Source organism: Gopherus evgoodei, chromosome 1 (genome assembly GCF_007399415.2).
Source record: "Gopherus evgoodei ecotype Sinaloan lineage chromosome 1, rGopEvg1_v1.p, whole genome shotgun sequence".
NCBI lineage: Eukaryota > Metazoa > Chordata > Testudines > Testudinidae > Gopherus > Gopherus evgoodei.
In genome coordinates this window covers 316,030,167-316,056,948 of record NC_044322.1, presented here as the reverse complement: position 1 = coordinate 316,056,948, position 26,782 = coordinate 316,030,167, and the positions used below count along the sequence as shown (strand labels likewise).

General features: G+C 43.9%; 1 protein-coding gene across 1 annotated transcript in view; it reads right to left on the bottom strand.

The window, feature by feature from the left end:
• ZNF277 (zinc finger protein 277) overlaps positions 1–26,782 on the bottom strand; it is an 87,239-nt gene that overhangs the window by 51,196 nt on the left and 9,261 nt on the right. The window contains exon 2 of the mRNA XM_030549019.1: positions 3,407–3,605. Within this exon, the coding sequence (XP_030404879.1) occupies positions 3,407–3,605 (199 nt within the window). The remainder of the gene's footprint in view (positions 1–3,406; positions 3,606–26,782) is intronic.

Below are 26,782 nucleotides of genomic sequence, written 5' to 3'. Positions count from 1 at the left end.
AGAGATGAGAATAAGGCCTCAAAATGAGTGGAAGGTAGTCAAAAATAGAAAAAAAGTAGATAGACCAGAATGTGTGTCTAACAAGGATGCTGGTCCTTTAAATAAAATCAGGTCCAGCTCTCCTCCTCCAATTCAGTTTGGTGTAATGAGGACAACGGAGGGGGAAGAAAGGGGGTGGTCCCTCAGAAGCTATACATGAGAGACAGCCCAAAGGTGAAAGAGAACAGAGTCCAGAAAGAGAGAGTTCAGTAACCAGAGTCCGGAGAGGGAGCTCAGAAGAAGAGCAAAGCTGGGCTGAGAGCTTCATAAGAACGGCCATACTGGGTCAGACCAAAGGGCCATCTAGCTCAGTATCCTATCTTCCGACAGTGGACAATGCCAGGTGCCCCCAAAGGGAATGAACAGAACAGGTAATCAGCAATTGACCCATCCCATCACCCATTCCCAGTGTCTGGCAGATAGAGGCTTGGGACACCTCCCTGTTCATCCTGGCTAACAGCTATCGATGGACCTATTCTCCATGAATTTATCTATTTCTATTTTGAACCTTGTTATAGTCTTGGCCTTTGCAACATCCTCTGGAGTTCCACAGGTTGACTGCGTTCTGTGAAAAAAAACTTCCTTTTGTTTGTTTTAAACCTGTGCCTATTAATTTCATTTGGTGACTGTCATAAACAGATAGCTAAGGGCTAACGTCTCTTTCACCTGAAAAGAATTAATCTGAAACACCTGACCAGAGGACCAATCAGGAAACAAGACTTTTTCAAATCTGGGTGGAGGGAACTTTGTGTGTGAGTCCTTTGTTCTGGGGTCTTCTGCCTGTACTCTCTCGGCTATGAGGAGTGATTTTTTTCTATTTCCTGCTTTCTAATCTTCTGTTTCCAAGTTGTGAGTACAAAGATGGTCTGTTGTTTTGTATTTACATAGTTGCTGGAGTGCTTTGAATTGTATTCTTTTTGAATAAGGCTGTTTATTCAATATTCTTTTAAGCAAATGACCCTGTATTTGTCACCTTAATACAGAGAGACCATTTTTATGTATTTTTCTTTCTTTTTTATATAAAGCTTTCTTTTAAGACCTGTTGGAGTTTTTCTTTAGTGGGGAACTCCAGGGAATTGAGTCTGCAGCTCACCAGGGAACTGGTGGGAGGAAGAAGTCAGGGGGAAATCTGTGTGTGTTAGATTTACTAGCCTGACTATGCATTCCCTCTGGGTGAAGAGGGAAGTGCTTGTTTCCAGGACTGGAAATAGAGAGGGTGGACTCCCTCTGTTTAGATTCACGGAGTTTGCTTCTGTGTATCTCTCCAGGAACACCTGGAGGGGGGAAGGGAAAAGGTTTATTTCCCTTTGTTGTGAGACTCAAGGGATTTGGGTCTTTGGGTCCCCAGGGAAGGTTTTTGGGGGGACCAGAGTGCCCCAAAACACTCTAATTTTTTGGGTGGTGGCAGCTTTACCAGGTCCACACTGGTAACTAAGCTTGGAGGTTTTCATGCTAACCCCCATATTTTGGATGCTAAGGTCCAAATCTGGGACTAGGTTATGATATGGTGTGCAGCGTTGTGGGAAAGATAGAATCCAGTAGGAATATTGTATTTTTCTTTTCTCTGCTAGGGGCTTTTAAGCAGAAGGAACGGTTTGGTTTTAAAAGGAACCAGAGAGAATTATTTTTTCTGCTCTCTCTGGCAGTTTTTGGCTTGCATATTAAACAAGGAACCATTAAGAGACTATTAAGGGTCTTTTGTCACACAATAGCACTCCCATTAGGAAGCAAATACCAGCACTATATACATGCAAATAAAGTGGTTTTTCTGGTTTACTTTACATTGAAAAAATCACTCCTCATAGCCGAGAGAGTACAAGCAGAAGACCCCAGAACAAAGGACTCACACACAAAGTTCCCTCCACCCAGATTTAAAAAAGTCTTGTTTCCTGATTGGTCCTCTGGTCAGGTGTTTCAGATTACTTCTTTTCAGGTGAAAGAGACGTTAACCCTTAGCTATCTGTTTATGACAGTGACTCCTAGTTCTTGTGTTATGAGAAGGAGTAAATAACACTTCCTTATTTATTTTCTCCACGCCAGTCATGATTTTATAGACCTCTATCATATCCACCCTTAGTCGTCTTTTTTCCAAGCTGAAAAGTCTCAGTCTTATTAATGTCTCCTCATATGGCAGACACCCCATACCCCTAATAATTTTTGTTGCCCTTTTCTGAACTTTTCCAATTCCAATATATCTTTTTTGAGATGGGGCAACCACATGTGCATGTAGTTTTCAAGATGGGGAGGAACCATGGATTTATATAGAGGTGATATGATATTTTCTGTCTTCAGAGTGGATGCCCAAAAGAGGGAATGGTGCGAGCTCCCTCGTTCAGCAGTGGAGCCAAATCAGGTGGGTGAAAGCAGAGGGCAGTCAGGGTATGGGGGGGCTCACCTACAAACTTCTTCAGGCCAGAGAGCTATGGCCAGAAATGGCTGGAGGTTGACAGCAGCAGAAGGTGATGCCTGCTGGTTCTCTGAGTCAGGGAGCTGAAGCTAAACGGTCAGAGAGGGCAGAAGGCTGGGGAATGATGGAGGGGTGAGAGTCTGCTGATGTCTCCAGGCAAGAGCTGGTAACTGGGAAGGAAACATCGCAGCCAGAGGGGCTGGAGTGAGGTGTGGTGCAAAACATCAGAGCTGTACCTGAGAGCTGTAGGCATGATGGGGAGCTGTATTTGGTGTGTGGATGGACTATTCAGATTGAAAAAGTGCATACAGAGGTTGGACTGGGCTGGGGAAACTGGACTATGGTTGTGGGACTTCCTGTAATAAATTTCTCTCTCTCTCAGAGGCTATTTCTATTCTGAAAACTGGTGTGGAGATACTGGGGACTGCAGAAGAAAGGAGAATGCAAGGCAGACTCATCTGTTCTGTCGTAGCCCATTACTGAAGGTGTGCCAGGAGGGCTGCCCTACCATATAGGATAATGAATGTGGGCAGGTGAAAGGACCATGGGAAGAGGGGAACTATGAATGCGTAGAAAAGGGATATTGAGGCATCGGGCTCCTTGCAGAGCCCTTCCTGAGACCACGAGGGGACACCCTGGAGATGTCAGCCCTTTGTGCTTTATGAAATGAATAGAGCTCGTCAATACAAGAAAATAACTTCATCTGAAGAAACTGACATTGCTTTTGATTAGCTGGACAACTGGTTTCTTGCCAGTTGGCAATTCCTATGTCCTAACTACCAATCACAATTACCAAGTCTTATGTTCTAAGCAACACACTATAAATAACATCAAACAACACCGTTAGGTAGCAGTTTGCAAATGTCCCAAAAAAGTATCAGAAAGTTACATACCAGGGGATCCATGGTACACATCTTATTTACACATTTGCATGATCTATTTTAACTGAGAAGAATTTACCTTCTGAAATCTGCAACCAGCTTGACATCTGCTATGACAAGCTTGTGTTCAATAATCATGTGCTTCAGAAGTTGGTCTTGTTCTGCTCGCGGAGAACATTCTTCACAGAAAATACAAGGCACAGATGGAGACTCTTCCACAGCAGCTACACCACCTGGACTTTCTGGCAAAGACAGCGGCTCCAAAATACACTCACTATCTGAAGGAAACAAAAGCAAAAAAAAAGAAAAAATCTTTGTTGGACTGCAATTTCTCCTTAAATCTCCAAAATAATCTTAAATAAACCAACATTCTTTCAAAAACCTATTTTGTATGGATGACTCGTAAGCAGTGTACGTAGAATCAGAACCAAGGGAAAAGAGCTTTTGTTGCTTTAACCTGGCTTCCTCCAACAATAGCAAGGAGCAAATTTATTAGCAAGGCCATCAAATGTTTCTTCCTCAAAGCCAGCCAATGGCTCCACTTCTAGAGTGGGTTGATGAGGCTTTCATAGAACAGGGGTACAAACTCTAATTGTGATCCATGACTGACATTAAGGCAGGGTGTATGTGTCATGCAGTATGGTCTGGGTGATATGTGTGTTGGTTATTAGTGCAGGGAAGTTTCTTCCCAAAAGTTTTGGACCTACTTTATTTTCTCAGAAACTAGTCCATATGCTGGTGTGTGTTAGGATGACAAGGAAGATGAGGTAATATCTTTTATTGGGACAACTTCTTTTGGTGTGAGAGATGAGCTTTCGAACACTTCCTCAGGTCTGTGTTAGGTTCATCACCCTGATAATAAAAGGTTAAATTGTGTAGAGTGGGCTGTTGTTGCATGTGGATTTATCCCTGTTAGTACAGATCATCTCTTGTTTACAGGAACCTTTTATCACTCACTCACTTTTGTATGATAATATAAATAATTTGCCTTATGCCATCAGGCATCTGTTAGTTTGACTGTCAAAACGTTTCTTGTTACACAGACCTAGTTCTTGCTCATGGAGAGGCCTCCACTGGAGGAGCTGGATCCGCTGAAACGTTTCTCAGCTATGCATGGGCTGGGAAAGGAGCTGTTATGTCTCATATATTACTATATCACTATTTCCAGTGGCCCAGTTTTGTACAACAGCAAATGGGAACAAGAGTACAGTTAATCATTTATTCAGGGCTAAGTCAATGACTGACCACCTTCTGGTTCATGGGGGTTTGGAGTTCATGGATTGCCCTCAGTAGATGGATGGGCTGGACTTGAAGCAGGGCTGCCTCTTCTCCCTGTCCCACAACGAATTAGTGATGTGCCATGCGCCCAGCATGCCCAAAATTTGTCATCAGTGGGATGATGGCCCAGATCCTTCACTGGTGTAAATAAGTGTACCTTCACAGAAGCCTGATATACAGCAACTGAGGCCTATACCTGCGGTCCCTATGAGTTTAGCTCAATAAAGGGCATCTCAGTAAGTTTCACTGGCTTGGAACTAATAAAACTGTGGCACTAATTTTCCAGAGAAATCTTCATGACAGAAGAACACCAGTTTCAAAGATACACAGACCGTAGGCTTTAAGCAATGAACATTAGAAAGCAAAGCTAAGTAAATCAGACACAGCTCCTGTGTTCTGGCAAAATCAAGCAGTCGTTTTGACATGTTTGGCATGTAACCAACTTCACAACTTGTTCAGCTGGATGGGTGGGGAAAGAGGGAATAAACCATTTTCTCTTTGTGATTCACACTACTGCAGGAACAGCACACTGGAAAATGATGCAGCTGCATTTGTGAAGCTCTCTTGATGATTCAGAAATTAATACATTTATCTCAAAGAAATCTTGCTTTAACCCAGCACTTTACTCTTACATAATATAGAGCACCTTTTATCTGAAAATCTCCAGGCGGATTGGAGAAGTGTAATTAACAAGACTAATAATACTTCCTGATGACAAGAGAGAAGGTCCCTTAGGCATATGAGTGACAAATTTTGGCCTGCACAATAAATAGCTAGTGATTGAATAATCCTAAAGTAAATTGGAATCTGGGATTGTGGACAATTTGCCTTTTTAGTAATGGCAAACTAGCAAGCGTTTATATTTTGCTTTTATTTATTTTTTTCTGACTCATGATGTTCAAGAAACCCAAACTTTCTGGAAACGCACCAATAAGTTTGGCTGAAGAAAGACTGATAGTCAATATGCATTGAATTCAGCTCCCATGATAAAACATTTTCTGTGCTGTTTGGTTATAAGCATGCAAACACACACACTGTAACAGGGATCGGCGACCTTTGAGATGCGGCCCGTCACGGAAATCCGCTGGTGGGCCGGGATGGTTCGTTTATCTGCAGCGTCTGCAGGCTCAGCCGATCGCAGCTCCCACTGGCTGCGGTTCCAGGCCAATGGGGGCTGCGGGAAGCAGTGCTGGCCGCTGCTTCCCGCATCCCCCATTGGCCTGGAATAGTGAACCCAGCCAGTGGGAGCTGCAATCGGCCGGACCTGTGGATGCTGCAGGTAAACAAACAGTCCCGGACTGTCAGCGGATTTCCCTGACAGGCCCTATGCCAAAGGTTGCCGATCTCTGCACTATAACATCCCTAGGAGCAACAGCATAGCTAACCTAATTCTATTTTGAAGTAATAATAAGAAAGAAACTTTGAATATAATTTCACTGCGTGTCAGCCCATTTCCTCCTCATCCTCCCCAATCTATTTCATAGCTGAGTTGGAGCAGTACCAATGTTTTTGTTTTGTAGTTTTCATTCTTTTAGGGACAACACTGGCTACAGTAAATGGAGAAGCATTTCTCATTTGCTCTCGGTGGGTTTATCTGCCCTTTCTGGCTCTGCAGACTAACAAGCAATAGGCTCTGCTTTCCTGACCAAAATAGTGATTCTACCTGCAGCATGAAAGTTTCTAAGGCTTGTGAATCCTTATAGTAACTATTGTATTATAGCCTGCAAAATCAGTGAACTGTTTCTATGGAGGAAAGCAGAGCAATTCCATTTTCTCTGCAGCTGCTGATTCTCACTGATGCCACAGAGCTAAAGAAAATAGTCTGTCAACCAGTTAATGTGTATCTAGGGTGGGCAGACTACTGATCTGTTCTCTTCTGAGTTGGACCTGTTGGAATGCCCTATTTCCACAGCTTGGCCATTTATTTATCTGTACTCTTAATCTGATCATCTCCATCACAAGAAACCTGTTTAAAAAGATACATTAGCATGGTGGGGGGAGAGAGAGCGCTCTTGCCATGGACAAGGAACTGACCTCCTTACTGAGGACCAGGGGTACTTGTGAGTGGCAGGAGGAATATGCTCAGTGCTCACCCTACCACAACTCCTGCATCTGTCTGGCTTTACCAAGGGGTGTGGCCTCAAGGGGAAAGGAGGAGGAGCAGGGTGGTGGGACCCCAGGGAGAAGGTCGGAGTTCCGGCTTGCGGAGGCTCCCCAATTGGCTGAGGCCCCTAGGCTCATTTGGTAATCCGCCACTGGAAGGAGGTGATAGTTTGGGTTTGGTTTTCCTTGAGCAAAGCTATATAGAATAAACGAACCTGAGCTGCAAATGGTGCAACAGATGTAAGAATGTTTATTCATTTTCCTTACTGGAACATTTTTAGTTCCAATCAGGCTAACTAAATACCATTATGCAGATAAAAGAAAACGATCACCTATTACAGTATATGGGTGTTTTATATCAAGTGTTCCAGACAAGGTATTCTGCCTGTGTACTCCCACACTAAATTATCAGCGATACCGATATTACTACAATCAGGTCATTTTATGGCTGATACAGTAGATGTGAAATAACAGTTGAACACAGGCAAGGATTCGGTGCTCAAAAAGAAGATCAGCTGCAAGTGGTAAAGTCTTTAAGCATTTTCTACTTATTTGTCAGTTAAAGAATGTTTTCCCTAGGAGATTATCAGACATACAAAGGAAAGCAAAACATGGCCAGGTTAAAGTGTTCTCCCTCATTGGAAACATGAAACATATCCTTCCATATACGGAGTCTACTCTTCTGGCCTGCGTAACACAATGGGAGCAGTCCATGCACACAGGGCTTGACTCTAGGTCACAAGTGTATGCTGCAGTTCTGTGGCTAATTCTTACTCGGTTACACCATTCTGCTTCTCCATTAGTTTTTACTCATGAAGCGCATAAGTGTGGACACCAGCAGCTTTAGCTAATGGGAGCAGCCAAAGATACTGGAGCAGCCACACGCCTTTCAGAGCTTACACACCAAGCCTGATTCTCCAGGGTGTGGTCATTTAGACCTGTGAAAACTGAGTGTAAAACACTGCCACTGGTGTGCACAGAGTGCCTAATTCAGCTCTGGTAGTGATTTATACCTAATTGCTCAAGGGTAAAAGGTCAGATGAGGAGCAAGGAAGTAAAGCCTCAGATTCTTTGGCTCCCATTACTGAAAAATGGCTCACATTCTCATTTTTATCATATTATAAAATCAATTGGAATATAAATATTGTACTTGCATTTCAGTGTCTAGTATATAGTGCAGTATAAACAAGTCATTATCTGTACGAAATTTTAGTTTCTACTGACTTTGCTAGTGCTTTTTATGTAGTCTGTTGTAAGCCTAGGCAAATATCTAGAGGAGCTGGTGTACTCCCTGGAAGACCTCTGTGTACAGAGGTATGTACGTTAAGAGATGGTCGTAATGGTACCTTCTGGTCTTCCAGTCTATGAACTACCATTTCACCTACTTTGCACAAAGGGGAGATCATCATCTCAGAAGCACAGAGTGGGTGCAATTCATTTGGAGTAAGGTTTAGCAAACACTTCATGGAAGTCCAGTTGATTCCATTGCAGTGCACTATGCGTAGCCTACTTAGTGTTTATCTAGACTACAGTTTTCAGTCACGTTAGCTAACTGCTAGTTAACACATTAACTAACACAACTGTAAGGTCTAGTATTCACAAATGTTTGTTACAGGACACACATCTGTAGCTTAGAGAACATTATTAGAAACAAACATTTGAATCCTGGAACAAAAGTTTGTGAAGTGTCTATATCTGAAGTTACAGTGTTAACTTATATTAGAACAGCACTAAAAAAGTCAAGCCTGGAGAAAATCCAAGAACATGAACCTCACTTATAATTTTTAACATAAAATTATAAAAAACTCATTTTTTAGGTTTAATGTCAATATTTTCTGATTTCTGGTACAACAAGGTTTTATGTTTAAGTTTATATTATGTAAATAGAGCTGTACAGTATATATTTATAAACCCTCTGTATGACAACACAAGTATAATGAAACGAAATAAGAACATCTGCTGGAATGTTTAGTGTCTTTCTAATTAAATTCAGCAGTTGAATGAATCAATTTATTAGCAACAAGCCTGGTTTATTATCTCATTAATACAGCTGGTTAATATCATGAGGAGATTAGTAGGAACTTGAAATAACCCTAAAATAAAAATGAATGTAACAAAAGACACAGGCAAATAAATGGACTTACCACAACGGGCACAAGGTAAGAGAAGAGGAAGACAAAAACAAAAAAAATCCCAGACTCATTAAACAGCCTCTCCCCCCAAAACTACCACCTCACATAAGAGCAACAGACATCTTTCTAGATAGTGAGAGAATATTACTGTCTTTGTCATTGTGAGCAAAAGTATATTAATCTAGGTACTTAAAGAAATTCCCTAAAGTAAGTTGGTACCAAATGCAAACCTATGCATAGACACTCTTCTAGAAATAGCTACATTAAAAGCTTTAATAGAAGGAACGGAAAAAAATCCAAAATCTATAATAGGTTAGCAAACACATTGGCTCCACACGTGTCTTATACATATTACAACTTCTCTCTGCTGCTGACTTGCTGTGCCAGTAAATTAATTCAGTATTAGCAACATTCTCACATTTAATTTATAGTGATACCCTTGGAAGAGTTTTTCCATTTGTTATCGGATTTCTCTTTTGTTTTACAGAGTATGAAAGATGATTAACAACTGGCCAACAGTATTTACAACTAATTACACATACAGCATGCTATTTCCCCTCCATCCAAATAGCACATCAAAAACATGTTCTCAGTGAAAGAAGAATCACAATACACAGAACAATTTCCCAGTTTTCTATTGAAAAAGCTCAAGCACTCCTATTAACTTGAATTACCATTCAGTCTTAGTTCATGAAGGATTATCTGGCCATTATTTCTGCTCATTAAAACACTATCAATGATACATGGGAGTTAGTTAAAATGTCCATGTGCTCTAAGAGACAACACATCTCCAAGCTTCCCCAAGATCAATCAGCCTCTACCCTCTAGTCTACAGCATTTCATTGAATGCAAATTAGTACTTCAAAAGATTACTTCATCCTACAGCTAAACCTTGTCAGTTTTATAGAAATTGTATATAGTCTGGAGCATCCACAGCCCAACAGGAGACTTTGTTCCAGTCATAATCAGACAGGTTTAAGAAGAGCAATAAGTCACCAAATCCTGGTATCTCAGGAAAGAGTTTCCATACAGCAGGTCTCTGCTGGGAGCTGAAAGTAACAGAAATAACAACTGTGTTTAATAGCCATATTTAACAGGGCTGCTCTGTCGGGGAGCTTAACATGTTGCAGTTTCATTAGCATTAGCAAGTGTTGCTATGGGTACCAGAGTGGAGGCATCAGAAAACAAGTGAATGGAAGAGGTGGAAAACTGATTAATAAAAATCTTAAGTGTTAGAAGTAAATAAAACAAAACCAATGTGCCTGCCAATAAGAGCCTATTTAAAACGTAAATGCTATTTATTAATGTCACTGCCTAGTTTGTTGACTTGCATATGCCAATGAATGTCATAATTTCTTTTTAATTAAAAAAAATCATCTACCGCAACAAAGACAAAAGATACACGGCAAAACAAAATACCATGGGATCTCTTAAGATTGTATATATTATGTACCTATTTCAACCTTAAATTAAACTGACAAATACTTCTTTAAAAAATATTGTTATGAGCACAACTGTAACAATACACAAACATCCCCATTCTTCCATTTATAGTATATTAAATACTTTTATAAACAGATAAATCATGTGCAAATCTGGAGTGCCATAAGTCCACTAACATCAACGCAGTTACTAAGGGTTTACACTAATGTAGCTAAGCAGAGAAACTGACCCCTATAGAGCAAACAGGAAACAATGCTAAACTGCTCTCAATAAATCTGGAGTAATGCTACTGTATTCAGTGGAGTTACTCGGGTTTTACACCATCCTGACTGTGGAGAATAAAATCCACATCAGTTAAATGTTTAAAGTAAAAATAATCTAGTACTGATATTTAAGAGACATTTACACTGGAAGAAATTAAGATGTATTGTACTCAGTACACATCCTCCTATTTTAAAATATAAGATATTCTCTTTCTTGTTTTGCTAATTATCAAAGATATTTGTGTTTAAACTTTCTCCTTTCATAGCTCCAAAGTCATAGTGCAAAATGTGCCATGACAAATCGTTTCTAAGCACAATATACTGTTGTTCCATCTACCACAGTTCAGAACACCTGAACCTGTATTCCCCCTCCGTAGTTCAGCAAGGGGCACCCAATTTCAGGCTTATAGCTTCCCTTTCCCCATCACTTCTGTTGGGTAGAGACACACATCTCTCTCCCACTCCTGACCAGGGTATTTCCAGGATGCAAAGCTCCCTGCCTACATCTTTGATTATGAATATCCCAGCAAATCAGACTGTCTCAGCAGGCCTGCTTTGCTTACCTTCCTAAGAGGCTATAAACAGCATAATTGCCCACAGTTAAATTACCACACACAGCTCTTTCTAACCAAGCACATTTAATCTTACATTAAAAAGTATTATACGTAAAATAATAAAAGAACCTACATACATGCTAATAAGCTTACCAGAGATCAGCCCAACTCCAACAATGGCTCTGGCAGGTGAAGTACTTAAACCCCACCAATCCTGTGGTCAGACATTCATAACCGCCTTGGCTCAGGACAAGCACCCTCATGACAAGTTTAGTCTCTCCTTTGTACAGCCTGGGCCTTTGATCTGAGACTAGGTACACGGAAGTTATATTTGCATACACACCCCTCTAGAGATTTCCAGGAAATCCAATTTCAAAGTTTACATTGTTTCAAACAACCCTTTGAAGCTCATAACATTTCCCAGGGTTTACATTAGACAGCTCTCTCCCCTTCAGACCTTACACATAGTTCCACAATAATACATTCACAGCTACCTTTTTAATACAACAAACTCCTAAAGATACTTAAGTGAAACCACGCTGAATTAAGTTCAAATAAATAAATGTGATGCCCAGTGGCTGAGGCGAGCTAAGGTGCAGTACAGTCAAGTATGTGCAGATGTTTGGATAGCCGGCAGGTAAAGCTGTATCAGAGGCAGTCCAGGGCAAGGGTCAGAATTCTCACTAGGATCAGTAGCCAGAAGATCCAATCCAAGGGTCCAGGTCATTTGGTTGGGGAAGGAAAGTCAGGCAAGGTGGCAAGAAATGCTAAGGTTATGTACCCATTAAGGGTTGCACAGCTCTGATCAAGTTATCTGCATAGGAGTGAATATGTCCCCCTCCACTGAATAGTCAAAATGAACAGCTCACTCAACATGAAACAATTATTTGTTCAAAATATTGAACAAGTACTTACAAATGTACAAATTCTTGTATGGGGAGCAACGAGTAGGCAATGGTCGGTTGCTCAGACAGGTCTCTCTTCCTGTTAGAGTATTTTTAGTACAGACACTCAATGAGAGTGCTGCCTATCTGTCAAATCAGGGCCTGGGGTGTGGTTGCTGTGGGTCTTTAACACTAAGGTTGTTGGTTGGGGGAGCAGTGCCATGGCACAGCAGCTAAGGATGCCGCTTAAGGACCTGCTAGGCCTGGGTTTAATACTGGGGTTCTGACAATAAGGTTTATCTAGGAAATTGCTATATCTGTCACATCAACACAGGATCACTACTTCACTTCCAGGACCAGTGCAAGGGATGGCCACTGAGGGCAGCTGCCCTGGTGTTAATGGGGGGCGGGAGAGAGTAGTGCCAAATGCCCAGGAAGAGTCATTGCTGCCATTCAGGTCATGGGAGGGAGCAGGCAATGAAATGCAGCATCTCTGGGCCCTTACCATGCATTTAACTGGCTCAGGCAATCACTCTCCATCCCTGCCTACACAGAGCAAGCCTATCAGGACAGTATGGCAAGGCAGCTAGGTGGGAGGAGAGTACAGCTCAGGGATGGGGGGAGGGGCGAGCCCAAATGGATGGGGAGGGAAGAGTAGGACCCATATACTGTTGTAGGGCAGGAAAGACAGGTGGAGACTGTGTCCCACAGTTATTTTTAAGGGGCAAACAGCCCCTCCCACAGCCCCAGAGGCACAGGAGAGAGTTGGGCTGGTGAGAGTTGGACTCTAACTGCTGGCTAGTCAGGGTCACAGAAGGTCATGACTCCTCTCTCAAAGTCTGGGGCAATAGCCCTCACTGAAACACCTGCTGCCACTGTGCCTCTTTGAAATAATCAACACAAATAAAATTCACCAACCAACCCACCCACCCTATACAGGACAAGACATAGGGGTGGGTGATCAGGGCAATCACACTGGGCACAAATATTCATGGGCACCAAATTCCCCCCCCCTTTTTTTCTTTAGCTGGTTAGAAGTGTCAAAAATATCTTCTACCATAGGCACCAAAACTCCTAGGGCTGGCCATGGTCACTTCATCCACTGACAGTACGATGTGTAATTTGGTTTCCACTCATAGCAGGCCATGCCTTGTTGTCAATGATCGCTTTAAAGCACTCCCCAGGTTTCGAGCACACTTTTGGCCACCTCTTTTGCCAGCAAGTTATTTTTGCCTTATTATAGCTCAGGGGGTATGGCACATGTGCCAAAGGCGGCACACAAGCTGATTTTCAGTGGCACTCATACTGCCTGGGTCCTGATCCAGGGGGCTCTGCATTTTAATTTAATTTTAAATAAAGCTCCTTAAACATTTTAAAAACCTTATTTACTTTACATACAACAATAGTTTAGTTATATATTATAGACTTATAGAAAGAGACCTTCTAAAAATGTTAAAATATATTACTGGCACGCGAAACCTTAAATTAGAGTGAATAAATGAAGACTCGGCACAGTACTTCTGAAAGGTTGCCGACCCGTTATAGCTTTTGCTGTACTTATTTGTTGTTGCTTCTCTCTCCTCCTGGCACTGGTTCACACCCAATACCACACATCAGTACCTACACCAACTGCAGACACTCAGGGTATTAGCTCCTTCTTCATTATCCCCATTGCTAAATCTCTCATCCATCCATTGGTGCTCTCCTACCTTAGTTGCTGCAACCTTATTTCTGGTCTGCCCTCTTCGCACTTACTCCTCCTCCACTGCAGCCAAGATACCATTACCAAAGTTTTCTGCCCCTCCAGTCATTTCAGTCATGTCACCGTCATCTCCTGAAGCCTCTTCATTAGCTTTCCATTTCTTACCACATCAAATTCAAGTTCTTTGCTTGCACCTTAAATGCCCTATGTCAGGGATGGGCAACTTTAGGGTGCTAGAGCAGGGGTTTTCAAACTGGGGGTCACATTTGGGATCACGAGGTGTCAGCCTCCACCCCAAACCCCCCTTTCCTTTCAGCATTTATAATGGGATTAAATATATTTAGAAGTGTCTTTAATTTATAAGGGGGCTTAGAGGCTTGCTATGTGAAAGGGGTCACCAGTACAAAAGTTTGAGAACCACTGTGCTAGAGGGTCAAGGAATCCACTAAAACTCTTTGGCAGGCTGGAGTGTGTGCCACGGATGGTGCAGGTCCAGGTTCTAGAAGCAAGGAAGGGGTGGAGAGTGAGACAAGTGTGCGCTCACCCTGCACTGGCAGCTCCTGTCTCTCAGATCTTGGCCCAAGTTCCCTCTCCAACCCTTTGGTCTTGCCACAGCGTCATGTGACATGCATATCTGTGGGAAGGCAGGGCCCTCACCATTCTCCCTTCCTGGCCCTGCTGCCACTGGATCCCCTATCCCAAGCTGGGATGTGGTTGACCAAAATAAAATGATGTGGAAGGCCAGAATCAACCCCCTAGGCTGGTAATAGCCCATCCTTGCCTTATATAATACTGCATCAGACTTCTTCTCTTGCCTCACTTCCTCCTATTCCTGCCCTCATTCCCTATCTGTTGCATTACTTATTGCATTGTTTCTTTTTTACTCTTAGCATGCTATACCATCAGGCCCCGTCTCATCTCCTACAAAATCCTCTTTAAAAGACACTCTTCCATAAACATTACTTACCTTCTTCTTTCCAACAATCTCTCCACAGCTGTCCTCTTCCTGAACTTTGGTTTTAGGTCTGACTTTTGTTTACCTTGTTTATCTTAGGGCCCAAACTTCCAAACAACTTACAGATGTGAATAACTTTACCTATTTGAGTATTCCAGTCCCATTAAATTGTAAGCAGAGTCAAGATGAGCTCTACCCTGACATCTGGTGGTGAATTGTGGTGAGTTGTGGAATTGTGGTGAGTTGTGAGTTCTTGTTTGCATAGGCACACCCACCTTGCCTAGCATGAGCCCACAGCAGCCCAAATGGTCACTTTGGCTGCTGTGGGATCCTCAGTTTCTGTTATTGGGACAGGAAGAATAAAGTGTTGTTACCCTGATTAAGTGAATCAAATACAGTGGAACTGTTTTATGACACAGAGACTTGCCATCAGCTAAGTAGCACTCGCTAGACAAGAGTACCACAACTCAGTGAATTGAAAGATGCTGGGGACAAGTATTGTTCGGGACCCTTTTGAGAGCTTGAAACACCAATTGCACCCCCTTCTCTCTCCACTGTGGAATATCAGGAGGTAATTTTAATTCTGTTAGGAGTCTAGTTACAAGCTACTGAGCTGAATTCACTTTGGGCCATTGGTGCACCAGCACTGAGGCTTCCTACTATAAGCTGAAATCACTAAAAAGCTGAACTCATTGAGTGCTATGTTAAGTAGTCGGGGAGCTTGAAGATATTGTGGAGCGGCTGGCAGAGCAGTTCGTGGGACAGTTGGAGTGGCTCATGGGACAGCTGGTGGAGCAGAGTGGCTGGCAGAGTGGAGCAGTTCACAGAACGGCTGGAGTGGCTCATGGGACAGATGTGTGGAGTGGAGCAGAGCGGCTGGCGGAGTGGCTCGCGGTGAAGGCTGCAGCAGAATCCCATGGAAAAGTGGGGCAGTCTGCCTCAGACCATGTAAGGTGCCCCGTAATATCCCTGTGCCCGCTTCCCCATTGCCACCCAGGCTGGGAGGTAAAACTCTACAGATAAACTTTTGAACTCTGGGGCTGCACTGACCAGGGACAGAGACTTTTGAGTTGTTGGACTTTTGGGTGATTTTTGGGTTGCTGGACTTAAGATCCTGAGGGGAAAAGGACACTGCCAAACTTACTTGGGGGTGGGTCTTCTGTTCATAGTTTGTGTTATGAATCCTGTTTGTGGTGTTTCCTCAACATGATGTTGCTATGTTTCCCACCTTTATTAAAAGGGTTTTGCTATACTCAGACTCCGTGCTTGCGAGAGGGGAAGTAATGTGTCTTAGAGGTGCCTGGGGGGTGGTATGTAATTGTTCCGGGGTACTGGATGGGGGCTCGAGCCGGTTTTGCATTTTGTTATTGAAACGGAACTCCTAGATACTGAACCCGGCCCTTGTTGTTGCTAACTCAGATAGGCAGAAGGGTTACAAAATTAAATGGGTCTACTCAGGTAAGTAAGGATATTCATGTCCATAAGAGTTTTGCAAGTTTGGGGCCTGATGTTGTAAATTCATGGGGCATCTTATCTTCAAGGTTATGCGAGGATGGGTCTGGAATCTGGGTCTGGGTGACAAACAGTGCCTCTGTGCTACTACCTGACAGCTGTGGTACGGCCACATGCATTGTCACACAAACCCTCTGGAGATAAATAGCATAGGAAGTATCCACTCAGAAGGTTGGACTGACTGCTTCCCTCATGGTCCCTGACTGGTCTACAAACCCTATTTCAGCCCAAGAGGAGTTCCAGGAGATGTCTGTGTAATGAGATACATCTCTGTCAATCATAGTGACAGACCTGCATCTCAGCTCACTTTTGTCTCCCAGCTTCGACTCCTGCTTCCTGGCTTGGGCTTTGACCACTAGGCCTGACTCCTAGTTCCACCTGCTAGGCCAGACTGCCCATATCCTGCTTGTGACAATATCTTTCTAAAGAATCATGTAAGTTTGCAGAATCCTAAAAATATGGTTAAATAATGACAGAACTATGGAGAAGAGTAACTGGCTTTTCCCTATTCTGGTTCCTAACAGTGATGCAGGAATTCTGCAATATTTATTCATCTCCCCAAAACAAATGTTGAGCCTATGTTACCTGAGAATACTGTGTAGATATGAAGAGGAAAGGCAGTTTAGAGCTACAGTATCTATCTAAAGTGGGGGAGGCGGTATGGGTGGGCAAACATTGCCCAACCCTCCCAAAAGGAAGAATTACAAGCAAATACCATAAGTTGAAACACAGAGTTCCAGTTTCCTGACATAGGAAAATCCTACACACAAAAAATATGGACTCTCCCTCCTCTGATGCTCAATTTGGTTACTTTTGATTTTTATCTTCTATTTCTGATTAGTTAGAAATTGGTACAGTTCCCTTTTGTTTATTCCTCAGCGCACAAGCGTCACCAACTATGTCATAATAAGGAATATGTACAGCTCAGTTTACAGTGAACGCAAGTTACCTTTTGCAACAAAAGCAAGCTCATATTGGTTTTTGATGTGTTGCAGAAAAATTGAAGTAACCACTCTTTTCTTAACAACAACAACAACAAAGGTTTAGATTTACAAAGATATAGACAAAGATAAAGACACAACAGCAAATTATTCTGATATGAAGGAAAGAGAGGAAGTATAGTAAGCGGTTGATGTGGCTCCATCAGGCACTCTTTAATGACCTGAAAACTCAAAAAACGAATCCTACAAAAGTCAAAACATGCACACATGGCTGAGGATAAGTACAAAAGAATAATATACAAACATTCAGGGATACATAAAGCATATACAAAATCAGAAAGGCTGAGTTACCAATGAGAAACAAATGATTTATACTTAGCAATGGACATAAGCAATAAGAGGTGCTATAAACACATTAGGAGCAAGAGAGTGATGAGGGAAAAAGAAGGGAAGAAGAGCTAATAACAGATGACATCAAGAAGGCTGAGGTGTTGAATGCCTATTTTCACTCCAGGGGGAATTCTGCACCATTGTGCATGCAGAATTTGCACAGAAATTAATGTTGTGCATGCAGAATTTCCTTTCTCCTACAGAAATGGGCTGCAGAGCTGCTGGCTGCCACTAGGGGCTGCTGGACCAAGCAGAGCCCAACTTGCAAACAGAAGATACTATGAGGTGGGAGGAGGAGCTGGAGGGTTTCAGGAGCTGCAGTTCCTTGCACACCCTGAAGGAAGGAGATGGTGCGCAGGAAACTCCACACAAGCCGGGATCCAGGATCAGGCTTTTTCTCCCTCTGGATCCCTGGGTTCTGGTGGTTAAGGGATGTGGGAGGCCCTGTGGCTGGGCTCTGGGGGATTAGTGGGTGCGAGTGTCTGGGCAGGGAGGCCTGCAGCAGGGCTCTGGGAGCTAGAGTGTCTGGGCTGCAGGGGCCCCTATGCCTGGACTCTGGGGTAGGGGGTGCAGGTGTCTGGGCTGGGGGGACAACCCACAGCTGGGCTCTGGGGGTAGGTGGTGCAGGTATCTGGCCCCCCTCCTGGGCTCTGAGTGGGAGGGGTCTGAGAAACAGGGGTTTCTTTAACTCTCTACTTCTGAGGGAATATTTTTGTGTCTGTATTGTTACAGATGTAGTTGCTGACAAGTATTTTGAAATAAATTACCAAATAATTGAAACTGGTGTGATTATATGATGTTATTTTGACAAATAAAATAAGCAGAATTTTGCAGAATTTTTAATTTTTTGGTACAGAATTCCCCCAGGGAGTACTATTTTGCTTCAGTCTTCACTAATAAAATTAATGGTGACCAGATGATTAACAAAATTAATATTAACAACAAGAAAAAGGAACAAGACAAAATAGAGAAAGAACATGTTAAAGAATATTGAGATAGGGTAGATGTATTTAAGTCTACAGGGCCTGAGGAAATTAACTCTAGGATACTGAAGGAACTAGCTAAAGCAATCTGTAAATCATTAGCAGTTATCTTTGAGAACTCATGGAGGACAGGTAAGGTTCCAAAGAACTGGAGAAGGGCAGACATTGTACCTATCTTTAAATAGGGGAACAAAGAGAACCCGGGGAATTATAGACCAATCAGCCTAACTTTGGTACCCAGAAAAATAGTGGAATAAATTATTAAACAATCAGTCTGTAAGCACCCACAGGATAATAGGGTAATAAATAACTTCTGAGATAGATCTGTCACGAACAAATCATGCTAAACCAACCTAACTTCCTTCTTTTACAGGGTTACAGGCATGCGGGGGGGAGGGAGAGAGACAGGGAAGGAGCTGCAGATGTGACACATCTTGATTTTATTAAGGCTTGTGACATGACATTCTGATAAGCAAAATGAGGGAAATGTGGTCTAGATGAAATTACTATAAGGTGGGTGTACAACTGGCTGAAGGACTGTACTGAGTAGTTATCAAGGTTTGCTATCAAACTAGGATGGCATATCTAGTGGGGTCCTGCAGGGGTCAGTCCTCGATCCAGTACTATTCAATATTTTCATTAATAACTTGGATAATGGAGCAGAGATTATGCTTATAAAATATTCAGATGACTCCAAGCTGGAAAGGGTTGCAAGCACTTTAGACGACAGGATCAGCGGTTTGAGCATTGGCCTGCTAAATTCAGGGTTGTGAGTTCAATCCTTGAGGGGGCTGTTTAGGAAACTGGTGTAAAAATCTGTCTGGGGATTGGTCCTGCTGGAGTAGATGACCCCCTGAGGTCCCTTCCAACCCTGATATTCTATGATTAGAATTCAGAAGAATTTTGATGAATTCTCCAATTTGTCTGAAATCAATAAGGTGACATTCAGTAAAGACAAGTGTAAATACTCCACTTAGGAAGGAAAAAATTGACTACACAACTACAAAATGGGGAATAACTGGCTAGGCAGCAGTACCATAGAAAAGGATCTGGGTAAGAGTTAACAATGGGATACATATGTAAAAAAGGCTAATATCATTCTGGGGTGTGGTAACATAAGTGTTGTATGTAACACACAGAAAGTAACTGTCCTGCTCTACTAGGCACTGGTGAGTCCTCAGCTGCAGTACTGTGTTCATTTCTGCATGCCATGCTTTAGGAAAGATGTGGACAGACTAGAGACAGTCCAGAGGAGAGCAACAGAAGTGATCAAAGGTTTAGAAAACCTGAGCTACGAGGAAAATAAAAAAAACCTGGGCATGTTTAGTCTTGAGAAAAGAACACTGAGGATGGACCTGATAATCTTCAAGTATCTTAAAGGCTGTTATAAAGAGATGGTGATCTATTATTCTATGAGATCCTAGGTCTGTAAGCTTCACCCTGGTAGAGGGGAAATTAATTATGGAGCCTAATTAATCCTATACACTGTGCTATGTTCTGATTAAATATACATGCTTATTAGTATAGTGTCAATTATTCTGATAAAGCTTCTTTTACTTCCTAAATGTTATGGTAGTTTACCAAGGGAGCTAATTTAAGAATGAAATGGAACACCTTAAATAGCTACAATCTTGTTTCTTAATTAAGTGAAAAGTACTATTGCATCTTTTTGAAATAATGGGCTGACTCTCCAGAATTATCGCTTTTAAACAAAGGCAAGATTAGTAAGAAGAAAACATAATATCACACAAATATAAATTTCACCTGTATTCCAAGATTTTTTGAATTAAACAGGATCTGTGCTTGCTTCAAACCAGGAATGAGTCACTCGGGGAAGGAGACAACACAGGTTTATTCTACACAGTGTACTTTTAAAATTCATTTTTGGAAACAAAGTCAAGTATCACCTATTGTAATTTGCAAAAGCAAAGAAATTTTGGAAAGATTAAAAGAAATACGGGGAGGGGAATGGGAGGGAGAGAATATTCCTGTGGAAGTGATGGTTTAGGTAAGAAAGATTAAACACACCACTGTCATGGTATGAACCCCCACTCTGAACCTTAGCATCCAAAAGATGGGGTGCCAGCATGAACCCCCCTAAGCTTAATTACTCGCTTAGAAATGATAGAGCTGCCACACCCAAAAATTAGTGTTTTGGGGCACTTTCTGGCCCCCAAACCCTTCCCTGGGGACCCCAAGACCCAAAATCCCTTGGGTCTAACAACAAAGGGAAATAAACCATTCCTTCCTCCTTTCTTCCTCCCAGATTCCCCCTCCCTGGGTAACACGGGGAGATCCCTGTGATTCAACTCCTTGAATCTTAGAACAGAGAGGAAATTCACCTTCCTCACCTTCTCTCCCCCTCCCAGACTCTCCCTGAGAGAGAGACAGTAATCTTAACACAGAGAGAAATCAGGCTTTTCCTCCCCACTTCTCTCCTTCCTCCCACCAATTCCCTGGTGAGTGCAGACTCCCTCCTCTGGGGTCTTACACAAGATAACCAAAAAATTGTTCAGGTTCTTAAAAAGAAAAGCTTTTAATAAAAGAAAGAAAAAAGTAAAAGTTGTCTCTGTAAAATCAAGATAGAAAATGTTACAGGGTCTTTCAGCTTATAGACACCAGGGAGAATCCTCCCCCCAGCACAAATACAAGTTGCAGCAACAGAGATACAATCTTTCCAGCAAATACACATTTGCAAATAAAGAAAAACAAACAAAAAGACTAAACCGCCTCTCTAACTGGTACTTACTAAATTGAACAGAAGAGGCTGTTTCAGAAACTTGGAGATATCTGCTTACGTGTCTGGTCCCTCTCAGAGCCCAGAGAGAACAGAGAACAAAGAAAACAGCACAAAACAAAGACTTCTCTCCACTGAGATTTGAAAGTATCTTGTCTCCTGATTGGTCCTTTGGTCAGGTGTTAGCCAGGTTTACTGGACTTGTTAACCCTTTACTATCTGTTTATGACAACCACACTGAGTTATCAAAAAGAAAATAAAAGCGAGGTAACAAAACAGCTCAAGAAATCCAGTTGCAGTACATCACTAATAACAGATGGCAACCATCTGAAAGTTCTGGGGTCTCTGAGCCACTAACAAAAACACGTACTGTTAATATTTTACTAATAGGAACTAGTATATCAAAAGATGAGAAGGTGGCAAATGTGAAGGCAATGGTAATGGAAAAAACGGTTACCTATATTTTTGTAATTGTTGTTCTTTGAGCTGTGTTGCTCGTGTCCATTCCATTTTACATGTGCAACCGCCCATGTGCATGGTTATCAGAGATTTTGGCCTTAGCGGTACCTGTATGGACAGCTGTGGCGCCCTCTGGAGTGCCACGCTCATGCCTCGGTATATCAGGCACTGCTGGCCCTACACCCTCTCAGTTCCTTCTTGCTGACAACTCCAACAGAGGGGCAGGAGGGTGGAGGGCAGGTAAGGGAATGGACATGAGCAACACATCTTGAAGAACAACAGTTACAGAGAGGTAGGTAACTGTTTTTTCTTCTTTGAGTGCTTGCTCATGTTGATTCCATTCTAGGTATCTCACAAGCAGTATACCCTGGAGGCAGGCTCAGAGTTCACAGTCTTGCAGCTTGCAGTACTGCCCTGCCAAAGGCAGTGTCATATCGAGCTTCCTGGGTAAGGATGCGAATGTGTGGACGGACGACTGGGTGGCAGCCTGACAGATTTCTTGCATCGGCACCTGGACCAGGAAGGCAGCCAATGACATCTGTGTCATAGCAGCAAAGAATCCTGTGGCACCTTATAGACTAACAGACGTTTTGGAGCATGTCATGCATCCGATGAAGTGGGTATTCACCCACGAAAGCTCATGCTCCAAAATGTCTGTTAGTCTGTAAGGTGCCACAGGATTCTTTGCTGCTTTTACAGATCCAGACTAACATGGCTACCCCTCTGATATCTGTGTCATAGTCGAGTGAGCAGTCACAATTGCCTGCAGGGGCACCTTTGCCAGCTCATAGCAGTAGCGGATGCAGGCCCTGATCCAAGACGAGATTCTCTGGGCAGACACTAGACAACCCCTTCATCCTGTCTGCGACAGCACTGAACAACTGTGCTGACTTATGGAATGGCTTTGTTCTATCTATGCAGAAGCCCAGTGCCTATCTGACATCCAGGATATGCAGCCTGCATTCTTCATCCATCACATGGGGCTTTGGACAAAACACTGGCAAGTATATGTTTTGACCAGTATGAAACTGGGAGATGACCTTTGGCGGAAAAGCTGGGTGCAGACACAGCTGGACCTTGTCCTTACACAAGTGTGTATAAGGCAGCTCCGACGTGAGCTCCCTAATCTCGGACACCCTCTGGGCCCAAATTATAGTGACCAAGGAGGAGACATTTCAGGAGAGAAGCAGGAGGGAGCTGTCATAAACAGATAGCTAAGGGTTAATGTCTCTTTCACCTGGAAAGAAGTAATCTGAACCACCTGACCAGAGGACCAATCAGGAAACAAGACTTCTTCAAATCTGGGTGGAGGGTTTGTAGTGTGCGAGTCCTTTGTCTTGAATCTATCTCTCTCTCGGCTATGGGAGGACTTCTGTTTCCTGCTTTCTAATCTTCTGTTTCCAAGTTGTAAGTACAAAATATAGTAAGGCAGTAAGGTTTCTATTGGTTTTCTTTTGTATTTACATGAATATAGTTGCTGGAGTGCTTTGAATTGTATTCTTTTTGAATAAGGCTGTTTATTCAATATTCTTTTAAGCAATTGACCCTGTATTTGTCACCTTAATACAGAGAGACCATTTGTATGTATTTTTCTTTCTTTTTATATAAAGCTTTCTTTTTAAGACCTGTTGGAGTTTTTCTTTAGTGGGAAACTTCAGGGAATTGGGCCTGCAGCTCACCAGGGAATTGGTGGGAGGAAGAAGTCAGGGGGAGGTCTGTGTGTGTTAGATTTACTAGCCTGATTTTGCATTCCCTCTGGGTGAAGAGGAAAGTGCTTTTGTTTCCAGGATTGGAATTACAGAGGGTGGACTCCCTGTGCTTAGATTCACGGAGGTTGCTTCTGTGTATCTCTCCAGGAGCACCTGGAGTGGGAAAGGGAAAAGATTTATTTCCCTTTGTTGTGAGACTCAAGGGTTTGGGTCTTGGGGTCCCCAGGGAAGGGTTTCGGGGGGACCAGAGTGCCCCAAAACACTAATTTTTTGGGTGGTAGCAGCAGTACCAGGTCCAAGCTGGTAACTAAGCTTGGAGGTTTTCATGGTAACCCCCATATTTTGGACGCTAAGGTCCAAATCTGGGACTAGGTTATATAACAGGAGCAGGAAGCCAAGGGCTCAAAGGGGGGACCCACGAGCCTTGACAGCACAAGATTCAGATCCCACAGGGTAACCGAGTCCCAGACATGCGGGAAAACTTGCTCCATAGCTTTCAGGAACAGTGTCATTATGGGATGGGCAAAGACCGGCCTGCCTTAAAAAGGAGGGTAGAACGCTGAAATGGCCGCCAGGCTGCATTCCCTCTAAGCTGCGCACTTGGGCGGCTGCCCAGGAGTAACTGAAGTGCCATGCAGTTGATTAGCAGTGCCGCTCACATCCAGCCAGCAGCGTGTAGTCAGGTGTCCTTCCCCTGCTGCTTTGCAGCCATGTTGCTTCTGCCCTCTACCTTGGAGCCCCTGCTGCTCCTGGGACCCTCCTGCTGGCTGTGCAGAGGGGGGGTGTGTTGATATCAGGGTATTCCCCTCTCCCTGTACCCCAGCAGGAGAGAGGGGACAGCCCCAAGAGGTCTGAATACTGTTCCGGGCAGTGAGTGAGTGCCTTTACCTTGGAGGCAGTGCATGGTCTCCCAGAGACTTCCCCAGAGCACACAATCTCTGTCTTCTGTCTGTCTCTCCCTCTCTCCCTCCCTCCCTCCCTTTCTCTCTCTCTCACACACAGACACACACACACAATCTTTCATACTCACCTCCCAACACATACTTGTGTTACTTTTGTTTGTTGTTACTTCTTGGTACTTCCAACAATGCATATATATTCTCTGCAATTTTATTCTTTCAAAGTGGGTTATTTTAGTGTTTTGACTGGTCAATGCATTTCATAATTTTTATTTCTCTCTTACACTTAAATTCTTTGAGTAGTGAGTTCTAAGAGGCCTAACCTGTCCTGGCTGGAGTAATTATCCCTATTAGTAACTTCTAAAAAATATACATTATATCTAGGTTTTTTGTTTCTACTGGTGGAGCACATCTGCACATTACCTCGGTGCGCATAACAAAATTTATTCCGCACTTTTGGCCCTCTAGATGTTTGGCAGGCCCAGGTTGCACAAGTGAGTGGGAGGAAGAAGGGCGTCAATGACTAAAACTCATGTCCCTTCTTCTTGCAGAGGCCTGAGGGGTTGCCAGGGTCTTGGTGCGGGGGTGGCAGGAAGGACTTTCTAGCAGACTGTGGCATATGAGTGCCCAACCAGTGAAGGGTGGCTCTAGTGTGCTTCAACCCGTGCAGCATGGTGTCAATCTGCTCAGAGAAAAGACCAACCCTGTCAACATGAACATCTGCATTTCCTGGGAGAAGCCCACCGTTTGAAGACAGGCACTGCATGGTGTCACAACTGCCGATGCAACCACCCAAGCATCCCAGGCCATCTGCAGGGAGTATCTGGCCGCTTCAGTACCCTCCTCCACCAGGGTGCCGAACTCTTGGGCTAGACCCTGCAGGAGGGACTCCTGGAACTTTTTAAGATCATCCCAGAGGTTCAAGTTATATCTGCCCAACAGGGCCTGATAGTTTGCCACCCAAAACTGTAAGCTGGCGTAAGAATAAATCTTTCTCCCAAATAGATTGATCATTTTGGAGTCTTTCTTCTTGGGAGTCGAGGAGGTGTGACCCTGTTTGTCCTTCTCGTTGGCCGCAGACACACCCATTGAGCCTGAGGGTGGGTGGGTATAAAGGTATTCAAAACCCTTGGCCAGAATGACATACTTTTTCTATGCCCATTTCGAGGTGGGAGGAATGTAGTAGGGGGTTTGCCACAGGGCCTAGGCTAATCTTGAGAACCTTTTTATGCACAGGCGGTGCGACCTGGGTGGGCATAGAGGCCATTGAAAAGGGTGTCCTCTTGCTCCGCCATCTCCTGCACCTCCAGCCCCAAGTTCTCAGCCACGTGCCGAAGTAGGGCTTGATGCACCCTGAAGTCATCCAGGAGGCTAGCCCTCAAAGGTCCTGCGATCACTTCATCCGGGGACAAGGAGGAAGACTGAACTGCTGGGGGAGGTTCCGGGGCACCAACTACCGCCAGGGATGGAGGCTTCAGGGTGGGCACAAGTTCCTCCACTCTGGTCTCCGAACAGGCCCCCGGCACCAAGCCCAATGCCACCGGTCGATGCTCGGACACAACCACCAAGGAGCACTAAGAAGAGGCATCATCATGACCAGTACGTCCTACATGGTCCAATAAGGACATTGCGCTGGTTGTGCTGCCATTGCAGTGCCGCAGATGACAGTGCAGGTTCTGGCAACCAATCTCACCAATGGGACCTAGAAAGTGGGCTCAACTAGCCCTCTGTGCTGGAGGAATCACCTTCTGGCGACTGAGAAGGGGCCATTGATGACTGCATCTGTCTGCTGCTCATGGCTATCGGCAACCACTGACCAGATGTGGGAGACTGGTGTCGGTACTGGTGAGAGCAGTACCAGTGCTGGGGAGACCAGTGCCGAGACGGGGATCACTGAGCAGTCCATCGGGACCAATGTCTGGAGGACAACTGATGAGAGGATGAGTGGTGTCAGGAGTAGCATGGGGAGTGCCGACCCCGTACCGGTGAGTAATGCTGAAGGAATCTCGACTTGGTCTGGGCGACGGATGACATGACTTGGACTTGTTCTGGGACCTTCGACGTGGCAGAGAGGATCGTCACCTCCTGTCCGGCGACCGGCAGTGTTCCCCTTCCCCTTGAAGGGTCTTAGAGGCTGGCTTTCCTTCTTGGGGAGCCATAGCCAAATCCTGCGGCACTGGAGTCATCAACGGAGCTGGTGGAGAATTGTGCTCTTCAGTGCCTGGGGAGCCTGGGACGATGATGATGCAGGCAGGGATGTGGGTCCCATACTGCTCCAAGGAGTTGGTGGCATACCTTTAGAAGGGCCGGGAGACCCAACTGGGGAGGCATGATCACATGGCTCCAGAGTAACCTGGCAGCCAGGCCCTGGTCCTTTGGTCGATGACCCTTGGGCCATGTTGCTTGGTGATGAGGAGCACTTCATAGCTTTATTCTTCAGTGCCGACAATGTCAAACAATGCCAGGAGGAGCCAAGTGCCAGTGGTGCACAGCACACAGAGGCCGAAGCAC